At 48.9% G+C, this 15,774-nt stretch overlaps 1 protein-coding gene across 1 annotated transcript; it reads right to left on the reverse strand.

The window, feature by feature from the left end:
- Positions 1-106: 106 nt before the first annotated feature.
- Positions 107-14,191, reverse strand: LOC137161699 (cytochrome P450 2J5-like). The gene is made up of 9 exons (XM_067561131.1): positions 13,989-14,191; positions 11,006-11,171; positions 10,343-10,492; positions 9,587-9,747; positions 7,639-7,824; positions 5,588-5,729; positions 4,733-4,920; positions 2,609-2,750; positions 107-1,247 (listed from the first exon to the last, which is right to left on the reverse strand). The coding sequence occupies exons 1-9, from the start codon at positions 14,157-14,159 to the stop codon at positions 1,069-1,071; spliced, it is 1,485 nt and encodes a 494-aa protein (XP_067417232.1). The 5' UTR covers positions 14,160-14,191; the 3' UTR covers positions 107-1,068.
- Between the last annotated feature and the right edge of the window lie 1,583 nt (positions 14,192-15,774).

Here is a 15,774-nt window from a genome sequence, read left to right on the forward strand (position 1 = left end):
AACCCGGCCGCAGGGGCCCGCACGGCGCCACGCACGGGAGCGCCGCCCTCGCGAGACGGACGCACCGGCGCGGGTGGCCCGGCCAGGCCAGGCCGCCATCTTGGGGAGGAGGTTTTTCCAGCTGCAGCAGGTGTGGGGCCTAATGGGCCAGGCTGTTTCCCTTTAGCTCCAGGGCTGGTTGGGGACAGCAGCCATTTGAACCTTTGTCCCTCGCTCCTCTCCCTTTATTCTCCCTCCTGGAATCTTGTCTTCTGGGCTTTGTGGCCCCTCCCCAGACTGAGCGGGTGGGTCACTTGTTCTACCTGTACTTAGCCCCACAGTTCCAGGATGCCAACCGCCTGTTACCTGGCTGCAGTAATTCCCTGGACTATTCCCTTCCTGCCCCTGAGGGATGGCATTGAAATAGCCCGACTCAAGTGCTCAGAAACCAGATCCCACTCCTACAGAACCCAGCAATCAGAGCAGGTGGTGCTGCCCTCCATGCCTGCTGAGTTCTGGTCTCTCTTCCCCTCTCAGCCAATGGAGCCCTTCTTGGGCGTTGGGTTCAACACTTCATTCAAAATATCAGGCCACTTATTTAGGTGCTTAAATTTGTACTCTCGGGAAGCAAATGCTGGCTGCATCAAGGACTACGCTGACCTCATGGCAGGAGTCCGAAGGTGGAGTTTACAAGCCTGAGGTTTGCATTTTTATTTCCATAAATAAAAATTAAATGCATGCAACACTACTGTTTGTTTTCTCTGTTGTAGGTTAACAACTGCTTATTGGATGTGTTCATAACAACGTACAGCTGATTGGCTTTGCCTTTCCTCAGCTGTGGCAGGGCTGCACTTGACATCAGTTACAGATGCAAAAGCTAAGGCTGGTAGGAGGCTAAGTTGCAAGGAAACAGCATGTTGCTTTAGCTCAGTGAAACATGTTTCAGGGACTTAGCGCAAAGGGAGGCTTGCCAGGAACAGTTGCTCATTCTTTGCTAAGAGGAATAAAGACAAGGTGATGGGTACCAAATATCAGAAGAGCCAACCAGCAACCTAAAAATAACTCCTTGACCCTTGGATACAATGCACCCTAGCGACGAATAGCACATGTTTTATATGGATGGGGTTGCAGGATGCCACCCACAATCAGCTCCTGGTTGATTTCCTTCACTCCCTCCGGAAGCTGGAATGTGAATGCTTGCAGCAGGCTGCTGAAGATGATGAAGAGGTTCATCCTAGCCAGTTGTTCCCCCAAACACACGCGGTGTCCTGCAGGCCAAAGATGGGAATTTGTATCATACACAAATATGGTAACTAACATATTTCAGAATGTACATCTGCTTCAGAGAGAAGGGAAGGTACAATTCACAGGGAAGAGATGGCAAGTTCTGATGTGTCTGTAAATAAGGTTGGTCGCTGTGATGACATAGGGCGCAAAAGGGGAAGTGATCCCAGAAAGAGAAGAAGCAGAACCAAATCAGTCTTGGACTATTTTTACTCATGGAGAATTTATTTAGTCTCTCGTGCCTTATTATCTACCATCTTGAGCTCCGATTTGCAGAGGGTTGGAACTTACTAACATACTTTAGTCTATAGCACCCTTCACCCAAGAATCTCAGGGCGTTTCACCACAGGTGTCTGTGTTATCATATCCTGTATCTGTCTGAATTAATTTCTGGTGGAAGGCTGTGCTGTTTCTCCACTAACTTTGATGTGGGCAATGTTTTGAAAGTCAGCAACCTGTAGCGGTGCCGTATGGAATACAGACCTTCTATCTAGCCCTGGTACTTGTCTGGCTCCCATTATCCTGGTAGGTGAGTGCCTCAGTCTTTATTCATCCTGACAACATTCCTATAAGGGAGGGCAGGACTATTAGCGCTATAGTACATCTCAGGCACAGAGGAGGTAAGTGATTTGCTCAGGGTCACATAGGAAGTGTAAGAGAGCAGGGAATTAAACGCAGGTCTTGAGTCCCAGGCCAACATCCTAACCACTGGGCCATCCTCCTTCTGTGCCATATGGAAACAAGCCAATGATCCTTACGTTGGAGGCCATGTCTATACTCGACAACAGGTGTGTTTTTGACCACAGCACTAGCAAAGACAGGTTTAAAAACATGTTAGTTGTGGTCAACTTTCAAGGGGACCATTAGGCTGCAAAGAATGAGGGCTTTCATCCCTTCCAAAGTGTTTCTTTTTAAAAAAATTACTCATGTAACTGGATGTTCGTTATTTATATAAATGCCCAATGCAAGTTTTTAATCCTGCTGACCTCATGGTCTCCATTTAACACTGAGTGGATGGTGCTTAGCACCTAACTGGATTTGATCCTTGAGTAGCAAACAGGTCTCCTATCTCCTGCTCTCTTGGGGAGTTTGAGACCAGCCTGGGCTTCCCACGACCCAGCACACCTTTGCTACTACAATTCCAGATCAATCCCCTGAGAAGCTCCAAGGACCAATCAGTCTTAGTTTCTTTTCCTCAAGAAAAAGAAACAGCAGTGGGCCTTTGGAAATAATGCCTTTGTCTTCTGCTCTCATGACCTTACTGTGGGTTTGAATGAAGAATATCAACAAGGGACAATGAAAAGTTAGCAAAGTTTCAGCCTGTGGAAGCTAGGGTTGATGTTACCTGCTGAGAATATTAAGAAAGCCTCTCTGTTCACAAAGTTTCCATCCTGGTCCAGGAAGTGACATGGGTTGAATCGTCGAGGTGTCTCCCATTCGTCAGGGTCATACAGGACAGAGAGTATATTAGGGAAGATTAAAGTGCCCTACACAGAAATAAAACTCCATAAGAAAATGAAGAACATTCCAAGCAGGAATAAGTTCTTGGGTCTATCGTGGCTTCCTGACACAATGATACAAGCTACCAATCTAGCCATTTGAAATTGCCTAATGCAAGTGCAAGCCAACTATTATAGGGTCAGAAACATAGTCACCATATAGTGCCTCTGTCATGGATCCCTAAGACCAGTGTTACACCCCATACTTTGGAACAATCTCTTGGAGGAACACATTTGATGTGCTGGACCCAGAGGGGTCTCTCACTTCCTCCAGGATAGGCTACGTAGCCTCATCCTCTCCTGCGACTGAACCTCTAGGGCTCCAGCAATCCTGCCTCACACCATGTGCTTTGCTCAGCGAGCCCAACTGAGAGAGACTCCTGGTTAGAGACTTGGCCACTCTACAGAGACTAATGCACCTCACCCAGTATTTGCAGTGGCACTCACCAGCCTTTTCACAACAGACAGGTTTATTAGACAAGTAGAACACAGCATTGGAAGTTCTTAGGTTGGCACAGAGAAATAAAGGTTAAAACACAGACCATTCTGGTCAGCCCAGAGCAATTCACCGGCCAAGCCGTAGTCCGCTCCATTTTCAGGCCCTGGATCTCTCAGACTTCCTTCTTTAGTCAGTTACCTGGTGAGAGAGCTCCCAGCCTCTTCAAGGAGCCAACTCTCATTCCCTCCACCTCACACTTTTCTTTGTTCTCCAGCTGGAGTCTCTGCTCGTCTTCCCTGCTGAGAGTGTCAATCCATGAGCCTGGGAGTTTGCATTGTCTCTCTGGACCCCTTGTTGACCTGGGTCGGTTTCAGCCAGTTCCTTAATGACTATTCATCCCACCTGGTCAAGGACACACTTTTATGTCTCTTAGTCTGTCCTGAGTGCAAATTTAGGGCTTGTCTACACTTTAAATGCTGCAGCTGCACGGCTGTAGCGCTGCAGTGTAGACATTGCTTACACCAACGGGAGAGCTTCTCCCTTCTGTGTAGGTAATCTACTGCACCGAAAGGTGGTAGCTAGATGGACAGGAGTTCTCCTGTCGACCAAGTGTCGCTTTACACCGGCTGCTAGGTTGGTTTAGCTGCATTGCGCAGAGTTGTGGGATTTTTCACACCCCTGAGTGCCGTAGTTACACTGACCTAATTTCCTAGTGTAGACCAGGCCTTAATCCTTCTTCCCCCACTGGGTAGCAATGCTAAATGTAGAGGGAAACCGAGGCACACATAGGCTTCCTAAAAATACTACAAAAAATTCCCACTTCATCACTGCCTCCTGTAGAACAGTTCATTAAAAAAAACTATCAAGGCTATTCCCTTAAGATTGTGGTATTTTACCACAAGAACATTAGAGAGAGAGTTGAATGTAGCCAGAAAATCCGCAGCTAGTGGTTCAAGCCAGTCCTGAGGTGTGGAGGATTTTCAGAGCATTTTCCCCACTGACTACCACACAGCCGCCTCCTAGGGCTTGTTAACATGGGAAAGTTATCTTGAGAAGATAGCGTGGGAATGTACAGCACTATATTTGTACTGATAGAACTCCTTAGGTGAACCTTCATATTCTTTCCTGGTTTAGCTTATATTGCTTTGGAAATGGTTTAAGCTAAACCAGAAAAAGCCACTTTTATTCTGGAATAAGGGGGCCCCTCCTGAGAGTTAAACCAATATACTGTATTTGTTTGTTTATACTGATAAAACCTTCCTGTGTAGACCAGTCCACGCAGTCCTTTCTCTGAGCGCTGGTGCAAAAGGAGGGGGAGGCTGGGCTGGAGTTAATCCCTGTTTGCTGGAGGCCATGTCTGACATTTATAGTACAATAAAAGGTTTCGTGCAAGTTGTTCAAGATCAGATCTAATCTGCAAGACGTCCCCAGGTGAAACACACCCACTATTGTTTACAAAGGAAAGTGGGAGTTGTTGCCCTTCCTGGCTTTGGCTAGGGAGCGTCCCTGGGGCGCAGTGGCACTACCATACCTTCGTAACAGAGAAGCCCTTCAGGGTCGTGTCCTTGGCACACCCGCGCATGACCCCAATGGCGCTTATGCTGCTGTACCGCTGGATCTCATGAATCACTGCGTTTGTGTAGGGCAGGGACTTTCGGTCCTCGTACTGGACCACGCGAGATGGACCAAGGACGGTGTCCAGCTCTTTTTGGACTCGTTCTGCAGGGAAAAGGGACAACAATCATCCAAGAAACCAGCTGATACATGGACTCTACTGCCATTGTCCAAATACCTGGGACAACTTAGATTGCAGGAATCAGGCAGACTAGTTACTCTTTCATTTGCATCATTTTGCATATCAATATGCTGTCAGCACCAACACCCAGTCTCTCAGGCCCAAGAGCAGTGGAGGAGTTACTCAGCTGTTCTCAGCTTATCTTGGGTAATAACTTGAATAGTCAGATGGATTCCCCTTCCATCGCTCAGCGTTGGGGGAAATGTACTGCTCTCTGGCCAGGGCCACTCATGTTTTTACTTATCTGACAAGCACATTTACAGTGTGGTCATCATCGGGATCATCTTTAGCCTGCTGCCTTCTTTCAGTTGCCTGTTTTTCTACAGAGGAGGGAGCCGGGGGAGCAGATAGGGTTTCCAATGGCAGTGTGGCCACATCACCAGCTGGCTGAGGAATGATGTGCCTCGCTTTAGATACCTTCACGTGTGAATCAATCGTTACTGAGACCATGGTCATCTCTAATTCTGCAGGCCAGGAGTTGCAGGGCAGAATTTGGGCTCGTAATAACAACAACAACTTGAAAAGCTCCTTCCCACATCGTGTCTGACTGGAGCAAATGCAGTCACCTGTGCCAGTGCAGATCCTTCTCACCTTGTACGTCTGGGTAGGCCATCATGTAGAGGAGAGCCCAGTACAGGGTTATCGTGGTGCTGTCAGAGCCTGCTATGAAGAGGTCTGTGATCACTTGGATCATATTGTGCTCCTTAAATGTAGAGGTGGGGTCCTCCTGGGTCTGCAGAGGGGAGACAGAGTGTGATTGTGGACGGTGCTTGGGTAGAACCATAAACTTCCTGCAGATGGAACCTTGCCCGTCACAATACGTATATTGAGTTGACCAGGCTAGAAGGCATGAAACTGGCAGGCCAATGGCTTGGTAGGTCAAGCACATGGCAGGCAACACTCTTGTGATGGAGGAAGGAAACAAAGGGAGAGTGAGTGCTAACCAGCATCCTTTGCGCTCTCTCTTCCAGCCATGGGTGGAGCAGCGTTGCTGCTTTCATGGTGGCTACCTGCCAAGGAAAGGCCTCGGTCCTTTGAAAATCTACCCACCTTCCCTTTTAGGTCTAACGTCAGAATCAATCACTCCCACAAATAGCCTCCTAGAAGGGGGAAGAGGGTCAGAGTGTAGCTTGAAATACCTAGGTACAAGATAGAGGCTTGCCAGTTGGTATCTATATTATCTGGCATTCCAAATGCACCCTGTTGTAAGGTGGCTCCACTCCACTTGTTCTGAACACTCACCGGCTTGGTTTGAGATAGAAAAAAGCTTAGCTATGCCATTTGGTTCCCTCTCGTCTTTCATATACGTTAAGAGGGTCCCCAGACCCTTAAGGAAAAATCCAGTCTTTGCATCTACATGGGGCATCCTGCAACACGTTAAGACGATTATAACGTCCAATCTTACTAATTCTCTTCTCGTACCACTATGGGATAACCTATGCCTCAGAGTCAAGGCCCACTCTCTGCTCAAGACAATTTGGATAGAAAGAGGATTAACAAAAATGAAAGATATAATACAAGATGATAAGACTGGCCTCCTTCGATTTACATAGGCAACAAAGATCAGTTACTGCTGTCTCACAGCTCCTTCTTTCAGAAGCTATGCTCAAGGATTCATGCAAGGATAGGGAACAATTGGTCAGTTTCAACTCTCTCACCTCTAGAAGAACATGGTAAGAAACATGGAAACAGCAAACACTGTGTAGGAATTATTTCTAGGTGGCTCTACGCTTTGCATTACCCTCTCAATCTCTGTCTCAAAGAAAAGAAGTGAGCCTTACTAACAACAGAAGAATATCTGACTTACTGTGACAGACGCTGCAAGTTCTTTATCCTTGCAATTTTTCCAGAACAAGATATTAAAGCGATATTACTGGTCTCCAGAGTGTCTGTTTAAGGCTAGATTAGCAACATACAGTGAATGTTGGAGATGCACACAGCCCCAGTCCAACTCTCACCGTTCTCACCTGCCAAAAAAACTCACGTGTTCTGGAATGCCAGATTCAGTGCACTCTCAAAAACTTTGTGTTGTTAGTTTTCCTTTTCCAAGCTTGTGTCTTTTGAGAGTGCTGGATGAGTTGCTATTCCAGTTAACAGTCAGAAAGGGATTGCCATAACTATTTTAGTGGCCAAAAGCGTTATTTTGAGAAACTGGAAATCTGCAATTCCTCCCTTATACAGAGACTGGCTTTGTGAGTTCTCTTCTACTGCATTAATGGAAAAAATGACTCTGTCTAATAGAAACACTAGGAAAAAATATGTGGCTTTCTAGGCACACATGGAACTATTGCATACTTTTGAGATTTAGTATGTATTTGTCCTGACACTCATAGGTTATGTTTTCATTTATTTATCTATTTAGTCAGTTTAACAATTGACACCCTGCATGACCTCTACGGGTTTTGGGGTTGGGTTTTTTTAAGGTATGTTTGTTTTTGGTTTTCCCCACAGGTTTTACAAGTAATAAACATGGAATGTTGTGATTTATAGGTTATTTCCATCTTGTGCATGTATTTATATCTGTTTGGTTTCATTATTTCATTCTGTGTTTATATTTCATATAAAAACAATAAAAATAAAGTTTAAAAAAATATCTAGGCTGGAGCCTGTGTCTAGTAGCTGCAAAGCACGCACGTACTTACTTTAAACATTTGCGATAGGTATAAGTCTGTGAAGTCCCGTGGTTCTTCAGGCAGCCAGCTCTCCCGATGGCGCTTGATCTCCTCCTTTATAAGTCCATGTAGCTCATGAAAGTGGATCAGTGCTGTCAATGATTTTATCAAGACAGGGCTCAGGTGCTTCATCAGTGATGGAAAAGCATTGTACAGCTGTGAGAACATGGGCAAAAAGGAACATTGGGATTTCTTAGTTTGTAACCCAGGTTTCCCCCGATGCACTTTAAAGATCGGGGCATCCACAGCTGAATCTTGTGCTGGGCCCCGGGAGTTCCTTGGCAGGCTGATTGTTTGACTTGTACCTTAGCTGAGACATGAGAGCGCTGTGGAGGGACAGTCATTAGCACAGGGCCTCAACTTTCTACACCTGCTGTCTGGCAACAGGGCATGGATCCTCTAAGGCGTGGTTCTCAACTAGGGACGTAAAAATTGGTTTAATTAAAAAATCCATTTAAATGTTCTAAAAACAGAACATTTAAACGGTTAAATGCTGGGGGGAGATGGAGCCGCAGCTAGGCTGCCCCCCCACCCATACTGGGCTCTGCACCTCCCCCCCAGCTCCACGCTTCCCCACCTGCCAGAGCTGCCCAGCTGCTCTCGCTGGCGGGGAGCCAGCCCAGCTGCGGCTACCCCAGCACTGGGCTCCGTGCCTCCTCCCCCCCAGCCAGCACAGCTGCAGCTACCCCTTCCCCGCATGGGGAGCCAGTCCAGCTGCGGCTACCCTGGCACTGGGCTCCGCACCAACCCCCCAGGGGAACTAAGCCCAGCTGCGACTACCCTCTGCCGTGCTGGGCTCCAAGCCTCTGCCCCTGGGAGAGCTGCCCAGCTGTTCTCGCTGGCAGGGAGCTGAGCCCAGCCGCCGCTCCCCTCCCCCCAGTTTAAACGGTAATCAGCTGTTTAAAACGCTTAAAGGGTTAAGCGTTTAAACGGTTACACTTTGACATCCCTCTCCTCAACCTCTTTATCACTGTGGCCGCATGTGCAGCTCTCTGGGTGTTATGTGGGCCGCCAGATCAGGAGTGGCCACACTTCCTGGCCTGCCTGAGGCCGCCCTGCCCACTGGGCAGAATCCTCTGGCCCCACCACCCAGCCGCAGGGCAGAAGATCTGAGCTCCCCACCCCCCGGCTGGTAGGCGGAGAATGGGGGGGCACAGGAGGCTCTGTGAGCCGCACTTTAACTGTGAAAGAATCACAGGCGGCTCAGGAGCCTCTGATACATACACCCCTGATACATAGACTTCCTGTATGGCCCTGAGGATGTCCTATGGACTGCAGCTGTGTGCTGAGCGGCCTGTGGGTCGAGAACCACAGCCCTACAGTAAAGCTGTTCTCATGTTTCTAAAGTGAAACCTTGACTGAACTCAAGCAGATGTCATCTAACCCCACCGAGTTCACTAGAGTGGGGCATCCCCCCCCGTGCCCCAATGCCTCAAGTGACGATCCCACTGCCGTTTTGGGGATGAATGACAGGGGCGTGTGAGCCTGCTGCAGCTCTTCTGAATGGCAGACCAGCCTCAGTCTCCCCCAGCGAGGGTGGGGCTAGCAAACAGGCCGTCAAAGCAGAAGCGAAGCAGTGGCAGGGATGAAAGATGGACAAGCCAGAAAAAACCTGAGTGTGATCCCGAAGGAACCTCCAGGCCAGCATCAAGTCCCGCTCTGGGAAGGGAGCCATTCTGGCACATCTACCATTCACAAGGACGAAGAGTTAGGGGTTGTTTGGGGGAAAGGCATTCACTGAAAAGAACCAGGCAAGACGGGACAGTGGAAAAGTGAGCCCGCTTCTTGCTGTAGCTCAGTAGTTAATCAAGCCCTTTTATTCATTACTGTGCAGAGGGTGGATATTTCATGCCTTCTTGCTAAGGAAAGCACAGGGAAATCGATACCGTTACAGTTTATAAAATAATCAAGTGCTCACGCAAGGCCAGACTGTGCCCTGGAATTCTGCCATGGCCTGGCACCCCCTGATCAGCTGCTGGAAGGTGTTATCCTCTGTGGAGAAGCAATGCCCAAAGAGCACAGCAGCGATCACATTGGTGATAGAAGAAAGGATGGGGACGGAGGGGTCCATCGGTCGCCCTGTGAACAGAGGCAGCACCATCATTCGCTGGTCACAGAGTATGTCCCGTTGCTGGCTATGAAGTTACACTGAGCTTCCCTCCCGTCTGCCCCTGAGTTTATGTGGGCTCCCAGGAATGTCTGATCCTGCAGAGAGCAGAATGCGTATGTGCACAGACAGTCGCCCTTTGGGCAGCAGAACCCATGTGAGTGGGAAAGTGCAGTCCTCGCCCAGAAAGGGGTTTCTCTGGAATAATTTTGTAGCCCTGGCTTGTCATTATCACTGGGTCCTGCCTTTTAAGGACCTCCTGGAAGAAGGTCAGGATGAAAGTCAGCAGACGTGGCATTTCAGCCAAACCAAATGGTGGCGAAAGGGTTACAAGGCACCAGATCTTACAGACGGCTCACGAGAGCCTGGTGAGACAGTGGTCGTCCACATTTTGGAAGCCTGTTTGCACAATCTGTATTAACTGGAAGTCTCGCTGGTGCTAGAGAAGTCAAGCATGGCAGTAACCATGGAGCTCCTTTCACGCACTCTTTTCCATTCATGTTTTGGGACCAGTTGAAAGTGGGACTGTTTCTCCAGGGCAGTACCACATACGTATTTATATTGTACCTCTCTCTCTGGCAAAGGTCTCCACCAGCCAGCGGGCTTGTCCCTGAATCGAGTTCTCCAGGCTTTTCTTCCCGAGCCCCAGGTTCCGGAGCGTCATCAGGCTGAACCGTCTCTGCTGCTTCCAGGTGTGGCCATTGGCAAAAATGATACCTGGGGCCAATGAAATAAAGCGGGACTGGGTAATGCTGTATGGATGGTGAGAAGAGAGTGCCCGTGGTTCCAGGGCCCTATGCTGTGAGTTGCTCAGGCCCCCATGGTAGTATTTAAAGTGGGAAATCATAGACCCTCATGCTAATTTACGTGCATGTACTAGGGTCCTTTTCATGTCCTCCTTCCCTCTTCAACTGGTTTTATCTAATAAGGCTGCCTTGCTGCATTCTCTCAATAGACACTGACTCTTACCGTCTGCCGGGAGGGTTGTTTGCTCTTTGCAGAAGGAGGACACGAACCATGGGGGCTCCCTAGTCTGCGTACATCGGTTCCGTGGACTGAATGCACGTGAAAGGGCCAACATTTCAAAAGCACGTGACCCCCCGTGGGTCTGTAGCGTACACATCCCTGAAAGGGAGCAGCACAGCATGCAAGGGTGCCACTAAGGACAGATGTTCCCACAGGCAGGTTTCCTCTCTCTCTCTCACACACACACACAGCGCCAGAAAGTACCATGCGGGCCGCCCACGAGGTCCCTAAAGAAAGGCGTGATGGGTCGTTCAGCGAACTCCGCGGCGTGGTCAATGAGGGCATCCTTGACCGCTTGGAATCCGTTCAGCACAATCACAGGCGTTTGTCCCAGCCAGAGCGTGTAAGTATTACCATACACCCCGGCCACCTGGAGATACAGCAACACATGTGATGGAGCACAGCCGTGCCATGCTACAAACGGGACGCGTCGGCTCTCTGCGTCTGGCACCCAGCAGCTGTTCCGAGTGACCAGAGCTCAGACGCTTTTCTAGTTCTATTACACAACAGCTCATTTGCAGCTCCACGGGCAGGAAGGAGAGCACCGCCATCCTGCTATCCAAAGCAAAAAGGACTCAGAACACATCTCACTAATAAGAGCTTTGGGGTTTTTAATTGTTGTTCATAACGATTTAGAGACAGTTATAAAATATGCCAGCAAAACCCACCCTGACGCCTCAGGCCAGAAATGCGCTTAAGCATGATTTTTCTCCTGTCTTCTTTTGGATTATCCAAGGAACAAATGGCCTCTACTAGATAACAGAGATTATCTTTTTTTTTCTCTTTCTCTCTTTTTCTTAATGTTACTTTTTGCCAGTGTGTAACCTTACAAGTCAATAGAAGTTAAAAAAAAGGAATCTTCTTTTTAATGAGCACCAGTGGCCACTAGATGGAGATATCGGCTTGCAGTTGCACTGCGTATTGTGATTGCTGTATCTGGAGTAACGTTTAGATTAGGCTTAGCTGGCAGGAGAGTTAAGGCCAGCCTGAAGTTGACCTCGTTGCACAGGGCTTGTCTACACTTACCTCCGAGATTTGGCGGCAGTCGACCGGAGTTATGCAAGCCACGCAAAAAACTTGTGTAACTCCCGTCGACTTCTCTGCTTCTGTTCTGCGCGCCGTCTTCCCTGCCCTGCGCCACTCGAGACGGTGGTCTTAATACGTCGCCTTCTGGATCGACTGAGCGGGTCTTCACTGACCGCTCAGTCGAGCCAGAGACGTCGATCTGATGGCGGCGACTTTGCAGCGAAGACGTCGCCTTAGTCAAAACAAAGCAGAGCAAAGCAAATGCCTGAAAGAGGCAGAACTTCCATGGGAGCTGGTTCTGGCAGAGAGAACTCACTCCTCCCAGAGCTGAGCGTATTACGGACCTCACGGGCTCAGAACCAAATGCAAAGCGCGTTTCCTCAGGTTAGTGTACCTTCATGGTGCCGCACGCGCATTGCCTGTGGCCGGCCACACCCACTTGAGTGTATAACAAAAAACCCCTCCACTGGTTGGTTACTTAAGTTTTTCTCCTACAGGCAGGGAAGGGAGAGTGGACCTTTGTACCTGTGCTACTTCTAATGACCCGGGAGGTGCTCAGAGACTACAGTAATCGTCAGGTTGGTCACAGATCGCACAATCCTGTACTGTAAAGATGGACTTTGAGTAAAACACAAAGACACCCCCCCACCCTGTGCCGGCTTGTCATACTTGAGGGATGACACTACGTACTCTGGTTAGATGGGACCTGTGAAGAGCTGCCTCGGTGTGGGTGTGCCCACACGGCGTTCATTGACCTGCCATGCAATTGGGCTGGTGATTTCAATGGGAAGGAAGCCCAGCTGGTTTGATAAGCTCTTACCCGCATGGCAAATTCCAACTGAATGTACCTTTTTAAACTGTTACGCAGCCGATTGATTGTAAAATGATAGTGCTTATCAGTCCAGTTGCCCCCTTGCCACAGGCCAGATTCAACGCTGAGTCACAACCCTGCATACACTCATGCATGTGAATATTCCCAGGGCGCTCAATGCTGGGGGTGGGGGGATGTCATGCTGGTTAGACTGGGGGGGGGATGGGGGATTTGTCATATTGGTTAACATCAGTGTGTCAAAATCATAATAATTCACGTAAGATATGCCATGGCAGGTACTGTTAAAAAGGATATAATGCGCTGAGTAAGACGATCATACTTATGTTCATGTGTTGAGTGTGTAATGGAAGTTCTGGATATATTTAATATATCTAGTTCAAATTGTGCTGACTGGGATACACCCCAGAGAGAGAGGCGGCAAAACAATAGCCTTCTTGATGGGCCATTGAAACCTTCACAGATGCAAGGGGCCCAGGAAGAAACTGAAGGCGTAACTGAGGAGTTACCAGGATTGGCCCATGGGACTCTGGACTCCATTTTAGTTCTTGTAATATTCCGCGAAGCAGCATGGCAGGGGCCAGAGAGTATAAAAGGCCGAGCCACAGAATCCATTTTGTCTTTGATTCTGTTCAGCTGCAGACACACACCTACCTCTGGATCAATCCATTTGCAACTGAACCGAAGGACTTCGACCCATCCGGATACTGGATGTGTACCAGAGGAACTGTACAAACCTGCAATTCTAAGTTCTCCCAGAAACTTGATGTATATGGACTTTTAATCATTTGTATGCAGCAGATTGTGCTAATCCTTTAACATTTCTCTTATGGTTTATTTCTTTGTTTTTGCAACAAACCTTTACTTTTCGTTACTAAAGGATTGGCTGGCAGCGTGGTATTTTGGGTAAGATCCAAACTTATATTGATCTGGTACTGTGACTGACCCTTTGGGGTCAGGAGGAACCTTTTAGTAAAGAGCATAGAGTTTAAATAACTGGTCTCTTTACTGGACCCAGTGGCTGATTTGGGAGCCAGAAGCTGAAATGCAGTAAAGGGGGCTGTGTGCATCTTTGTACTGGCTTCTTGATAACCAGTGTGGGGGAATCAGAAGCACAGTTCATAGCTGGTTGGGAAGCCTGATTTCAGTGTCAGTCTCCAGATTGGGAGAATCTGCTCTCCTTTTGCAGCCTGCCCTGATCTTGGCATTTTCAGGTGGCTACCCTAGGCATGGGACAGGCCATAGGGGGCTAACAGGCAGTTTTCCCCTTCAGCCATGCTGTTCTCCAGGCGGAATGATCCAGGGCAGTAAAGCTGTAAAGAGACACCGTACCTTCAGGAGCGTTTCGGGGTGTATCTGAAAGCCGAGCGTGCCCAGGTTGCCAACGACAGGGAGTGGTGCTGGTCCAGGTGGAAATCTGCTTCGGGCCCTGAGAACCTTCAGAAAATGCCAGACACAGAGAAAGACACCGAAAGCTGCGAATACTTGAATCACAGGGAACATTTTCTTTCAGCTTCGCTCCCTGCGATATCTGTCTCGTGGACTGGCAGCCGGAGAATCCTCCTCGGTGGTTGGAGGCTAAATCCCTGTCCTGAAACATACACGCCCCCCAGCTTCTGCACTCGCCTTCCCTTATCTGAGCTTTTTCAATATTTGCTCATGAGGGACCGTTGCTCACTGAGGTTCCATCCCAGCAGATTTCAGCTGGTCAGAAATGGGAGGGGTGACCAGTAAGGGGTTCTGTCGCCATCTGCCTTATAACTTTGGGTACCTTAATGCCGTGATTCAGAGCCTTGACACTGATAACTGGCCCACAAGCACGAGGTCTCACCCTGGCTTCCACCAGCCTCTTTATTGCTCACTGGGTGACCTCAACAGCCCTTCCGGTCGCAGGTCACCCCAAATGTGTCTTCCCCGAGTTCTTAAGTACAAACGCTCGGACTTTTCCCCTCTGGTTTGTCACCCCTGAAGGAGTGAAACCAGCCCCCGGTGATCAGTTCTCTGGGGCGCACACACACGCCACACAATGGACCCCTGCTTGGAGTCAAAATAAACAAACCGTTTATTTAATAGAAAACCCTCAAATTCACAGAGGAACCAGCCAGGGGAAACAAACCCAGACATGTGAGACAGAAAACATGAAGACGCAACGTCACACGCCACACCTCTGTTAGAGACGGGCCCTTTTCTAACACAAGTTACCTATCCCCTCTGATCAGTTTCCCGTCAGAGAGGAGCTCTGACATTTCGTGGACAGCACCCCCCCGCCTCGATGGTGGCCCTCAGTCTCTGGATAAAAACCCATCACATAAAACCCTGCTTTTAAAAGGCTTTTTCCTTGTCCTTTCCTGGCGTGGTGACTCAGAGTCGGGGGGCAGCACCCTCCTGTCTTCGTTTGCCAAGACTGGGGTTCCCTTTTGGTTTCAATGTCTCTCAGGTCCCCCATTTTCTCTTCCTGGCTGGTCAATGGGTGGGGGTTTGAAGCTGGTGTCGTGTGAACAAACACCTTCGGCTTTGTGTGTCTGTGAGGATTAGTCTTTGGCCAAAGCTCACTGGCTAATAAATTTGGCTGGCTCGGATTATTTGGTGTCTGATTGATAAAGAACTGTCTCTTTCACTCACAAGTCCAGTGAGCAAACGTCCATGCCACTCCCTCTTTCCTTCTGCTGCACCCTGTTGTCCAAGGCTGGAGAAGGCCCAGAGGTGCACGCAGGTGGGTCAACCTCCAGCCCCGGGGTGGGAGTCGGGGGGGAAAGTGATGTCTCTGACGCTGCTGCCACCTTTCCCCCCTGCAGGTGTCCACTGAATGATCACCTAATGCGTCTCACTCCCAACCCCTCTGGCTGAGAAAAAGCTAATTAATCAAGGTGATGTGATTAGTTGCCTTTTAACCCGTTCTAGCCCAGGATGGGGTTTCACCCCACCACACCCCCCCGGCTTTAATCTCATAATTGGGAGGTTTTTAAAAACCCTGCCCTCCTTGTCTGACAACCGACTATAATAAAACCCCCTCTAACTTCTCCCTCCCAGCAGTCAGCTTCCTGGTCAGCCATAACTAATGTCAGGTGCCATAATCCTTTGTTTTATAGTTTGTTTATTGATGGAAATTCATGATGAG

Source organism: Emydura macquarii, unplaced genomic scaffold, assembly GCF_026122565.2.
Source record: "Emydura macquarii macquarii isolate MOO-44397 ecotype Brisbane River unplaced genomic scaffold, CSIRO-AGI_Emac_v2 contig_2365, whole genome shotgun sequence".
In the NCBI taxonomy this organism is placed as follows: domain Eukaryota; kingdom Metazoa; phylum Chordata; order Testudines; family Chelidae; genus Emydura; species Emydura macquarii.

Bases quoted from the DNA above. Each gene is read 5' to 3' on its own strand.
- LOC137161699 (XM_067561131.1), bottom strand. From the start codon at position 14,159: ATGTTCCCTGTGATTCAAGTATTCGCAGCTTTCGGTGTCTTTCTCTGT. The intron at 5,730-7,638 runs GTAAGTACGTGC...TCCCCTCTGCAG, and splicing joins ACCTATCGCAAATGTTTAAA to ACCCAGGAGGACCCCACCTC. The intron at 4,921-5,587 runs GTGAGAAGGATC...TTTTCCCTGCAG, and splicing joins GGCCTACCCAGACGTACAAG to AACGAGTCCAAAAAGAGCTG.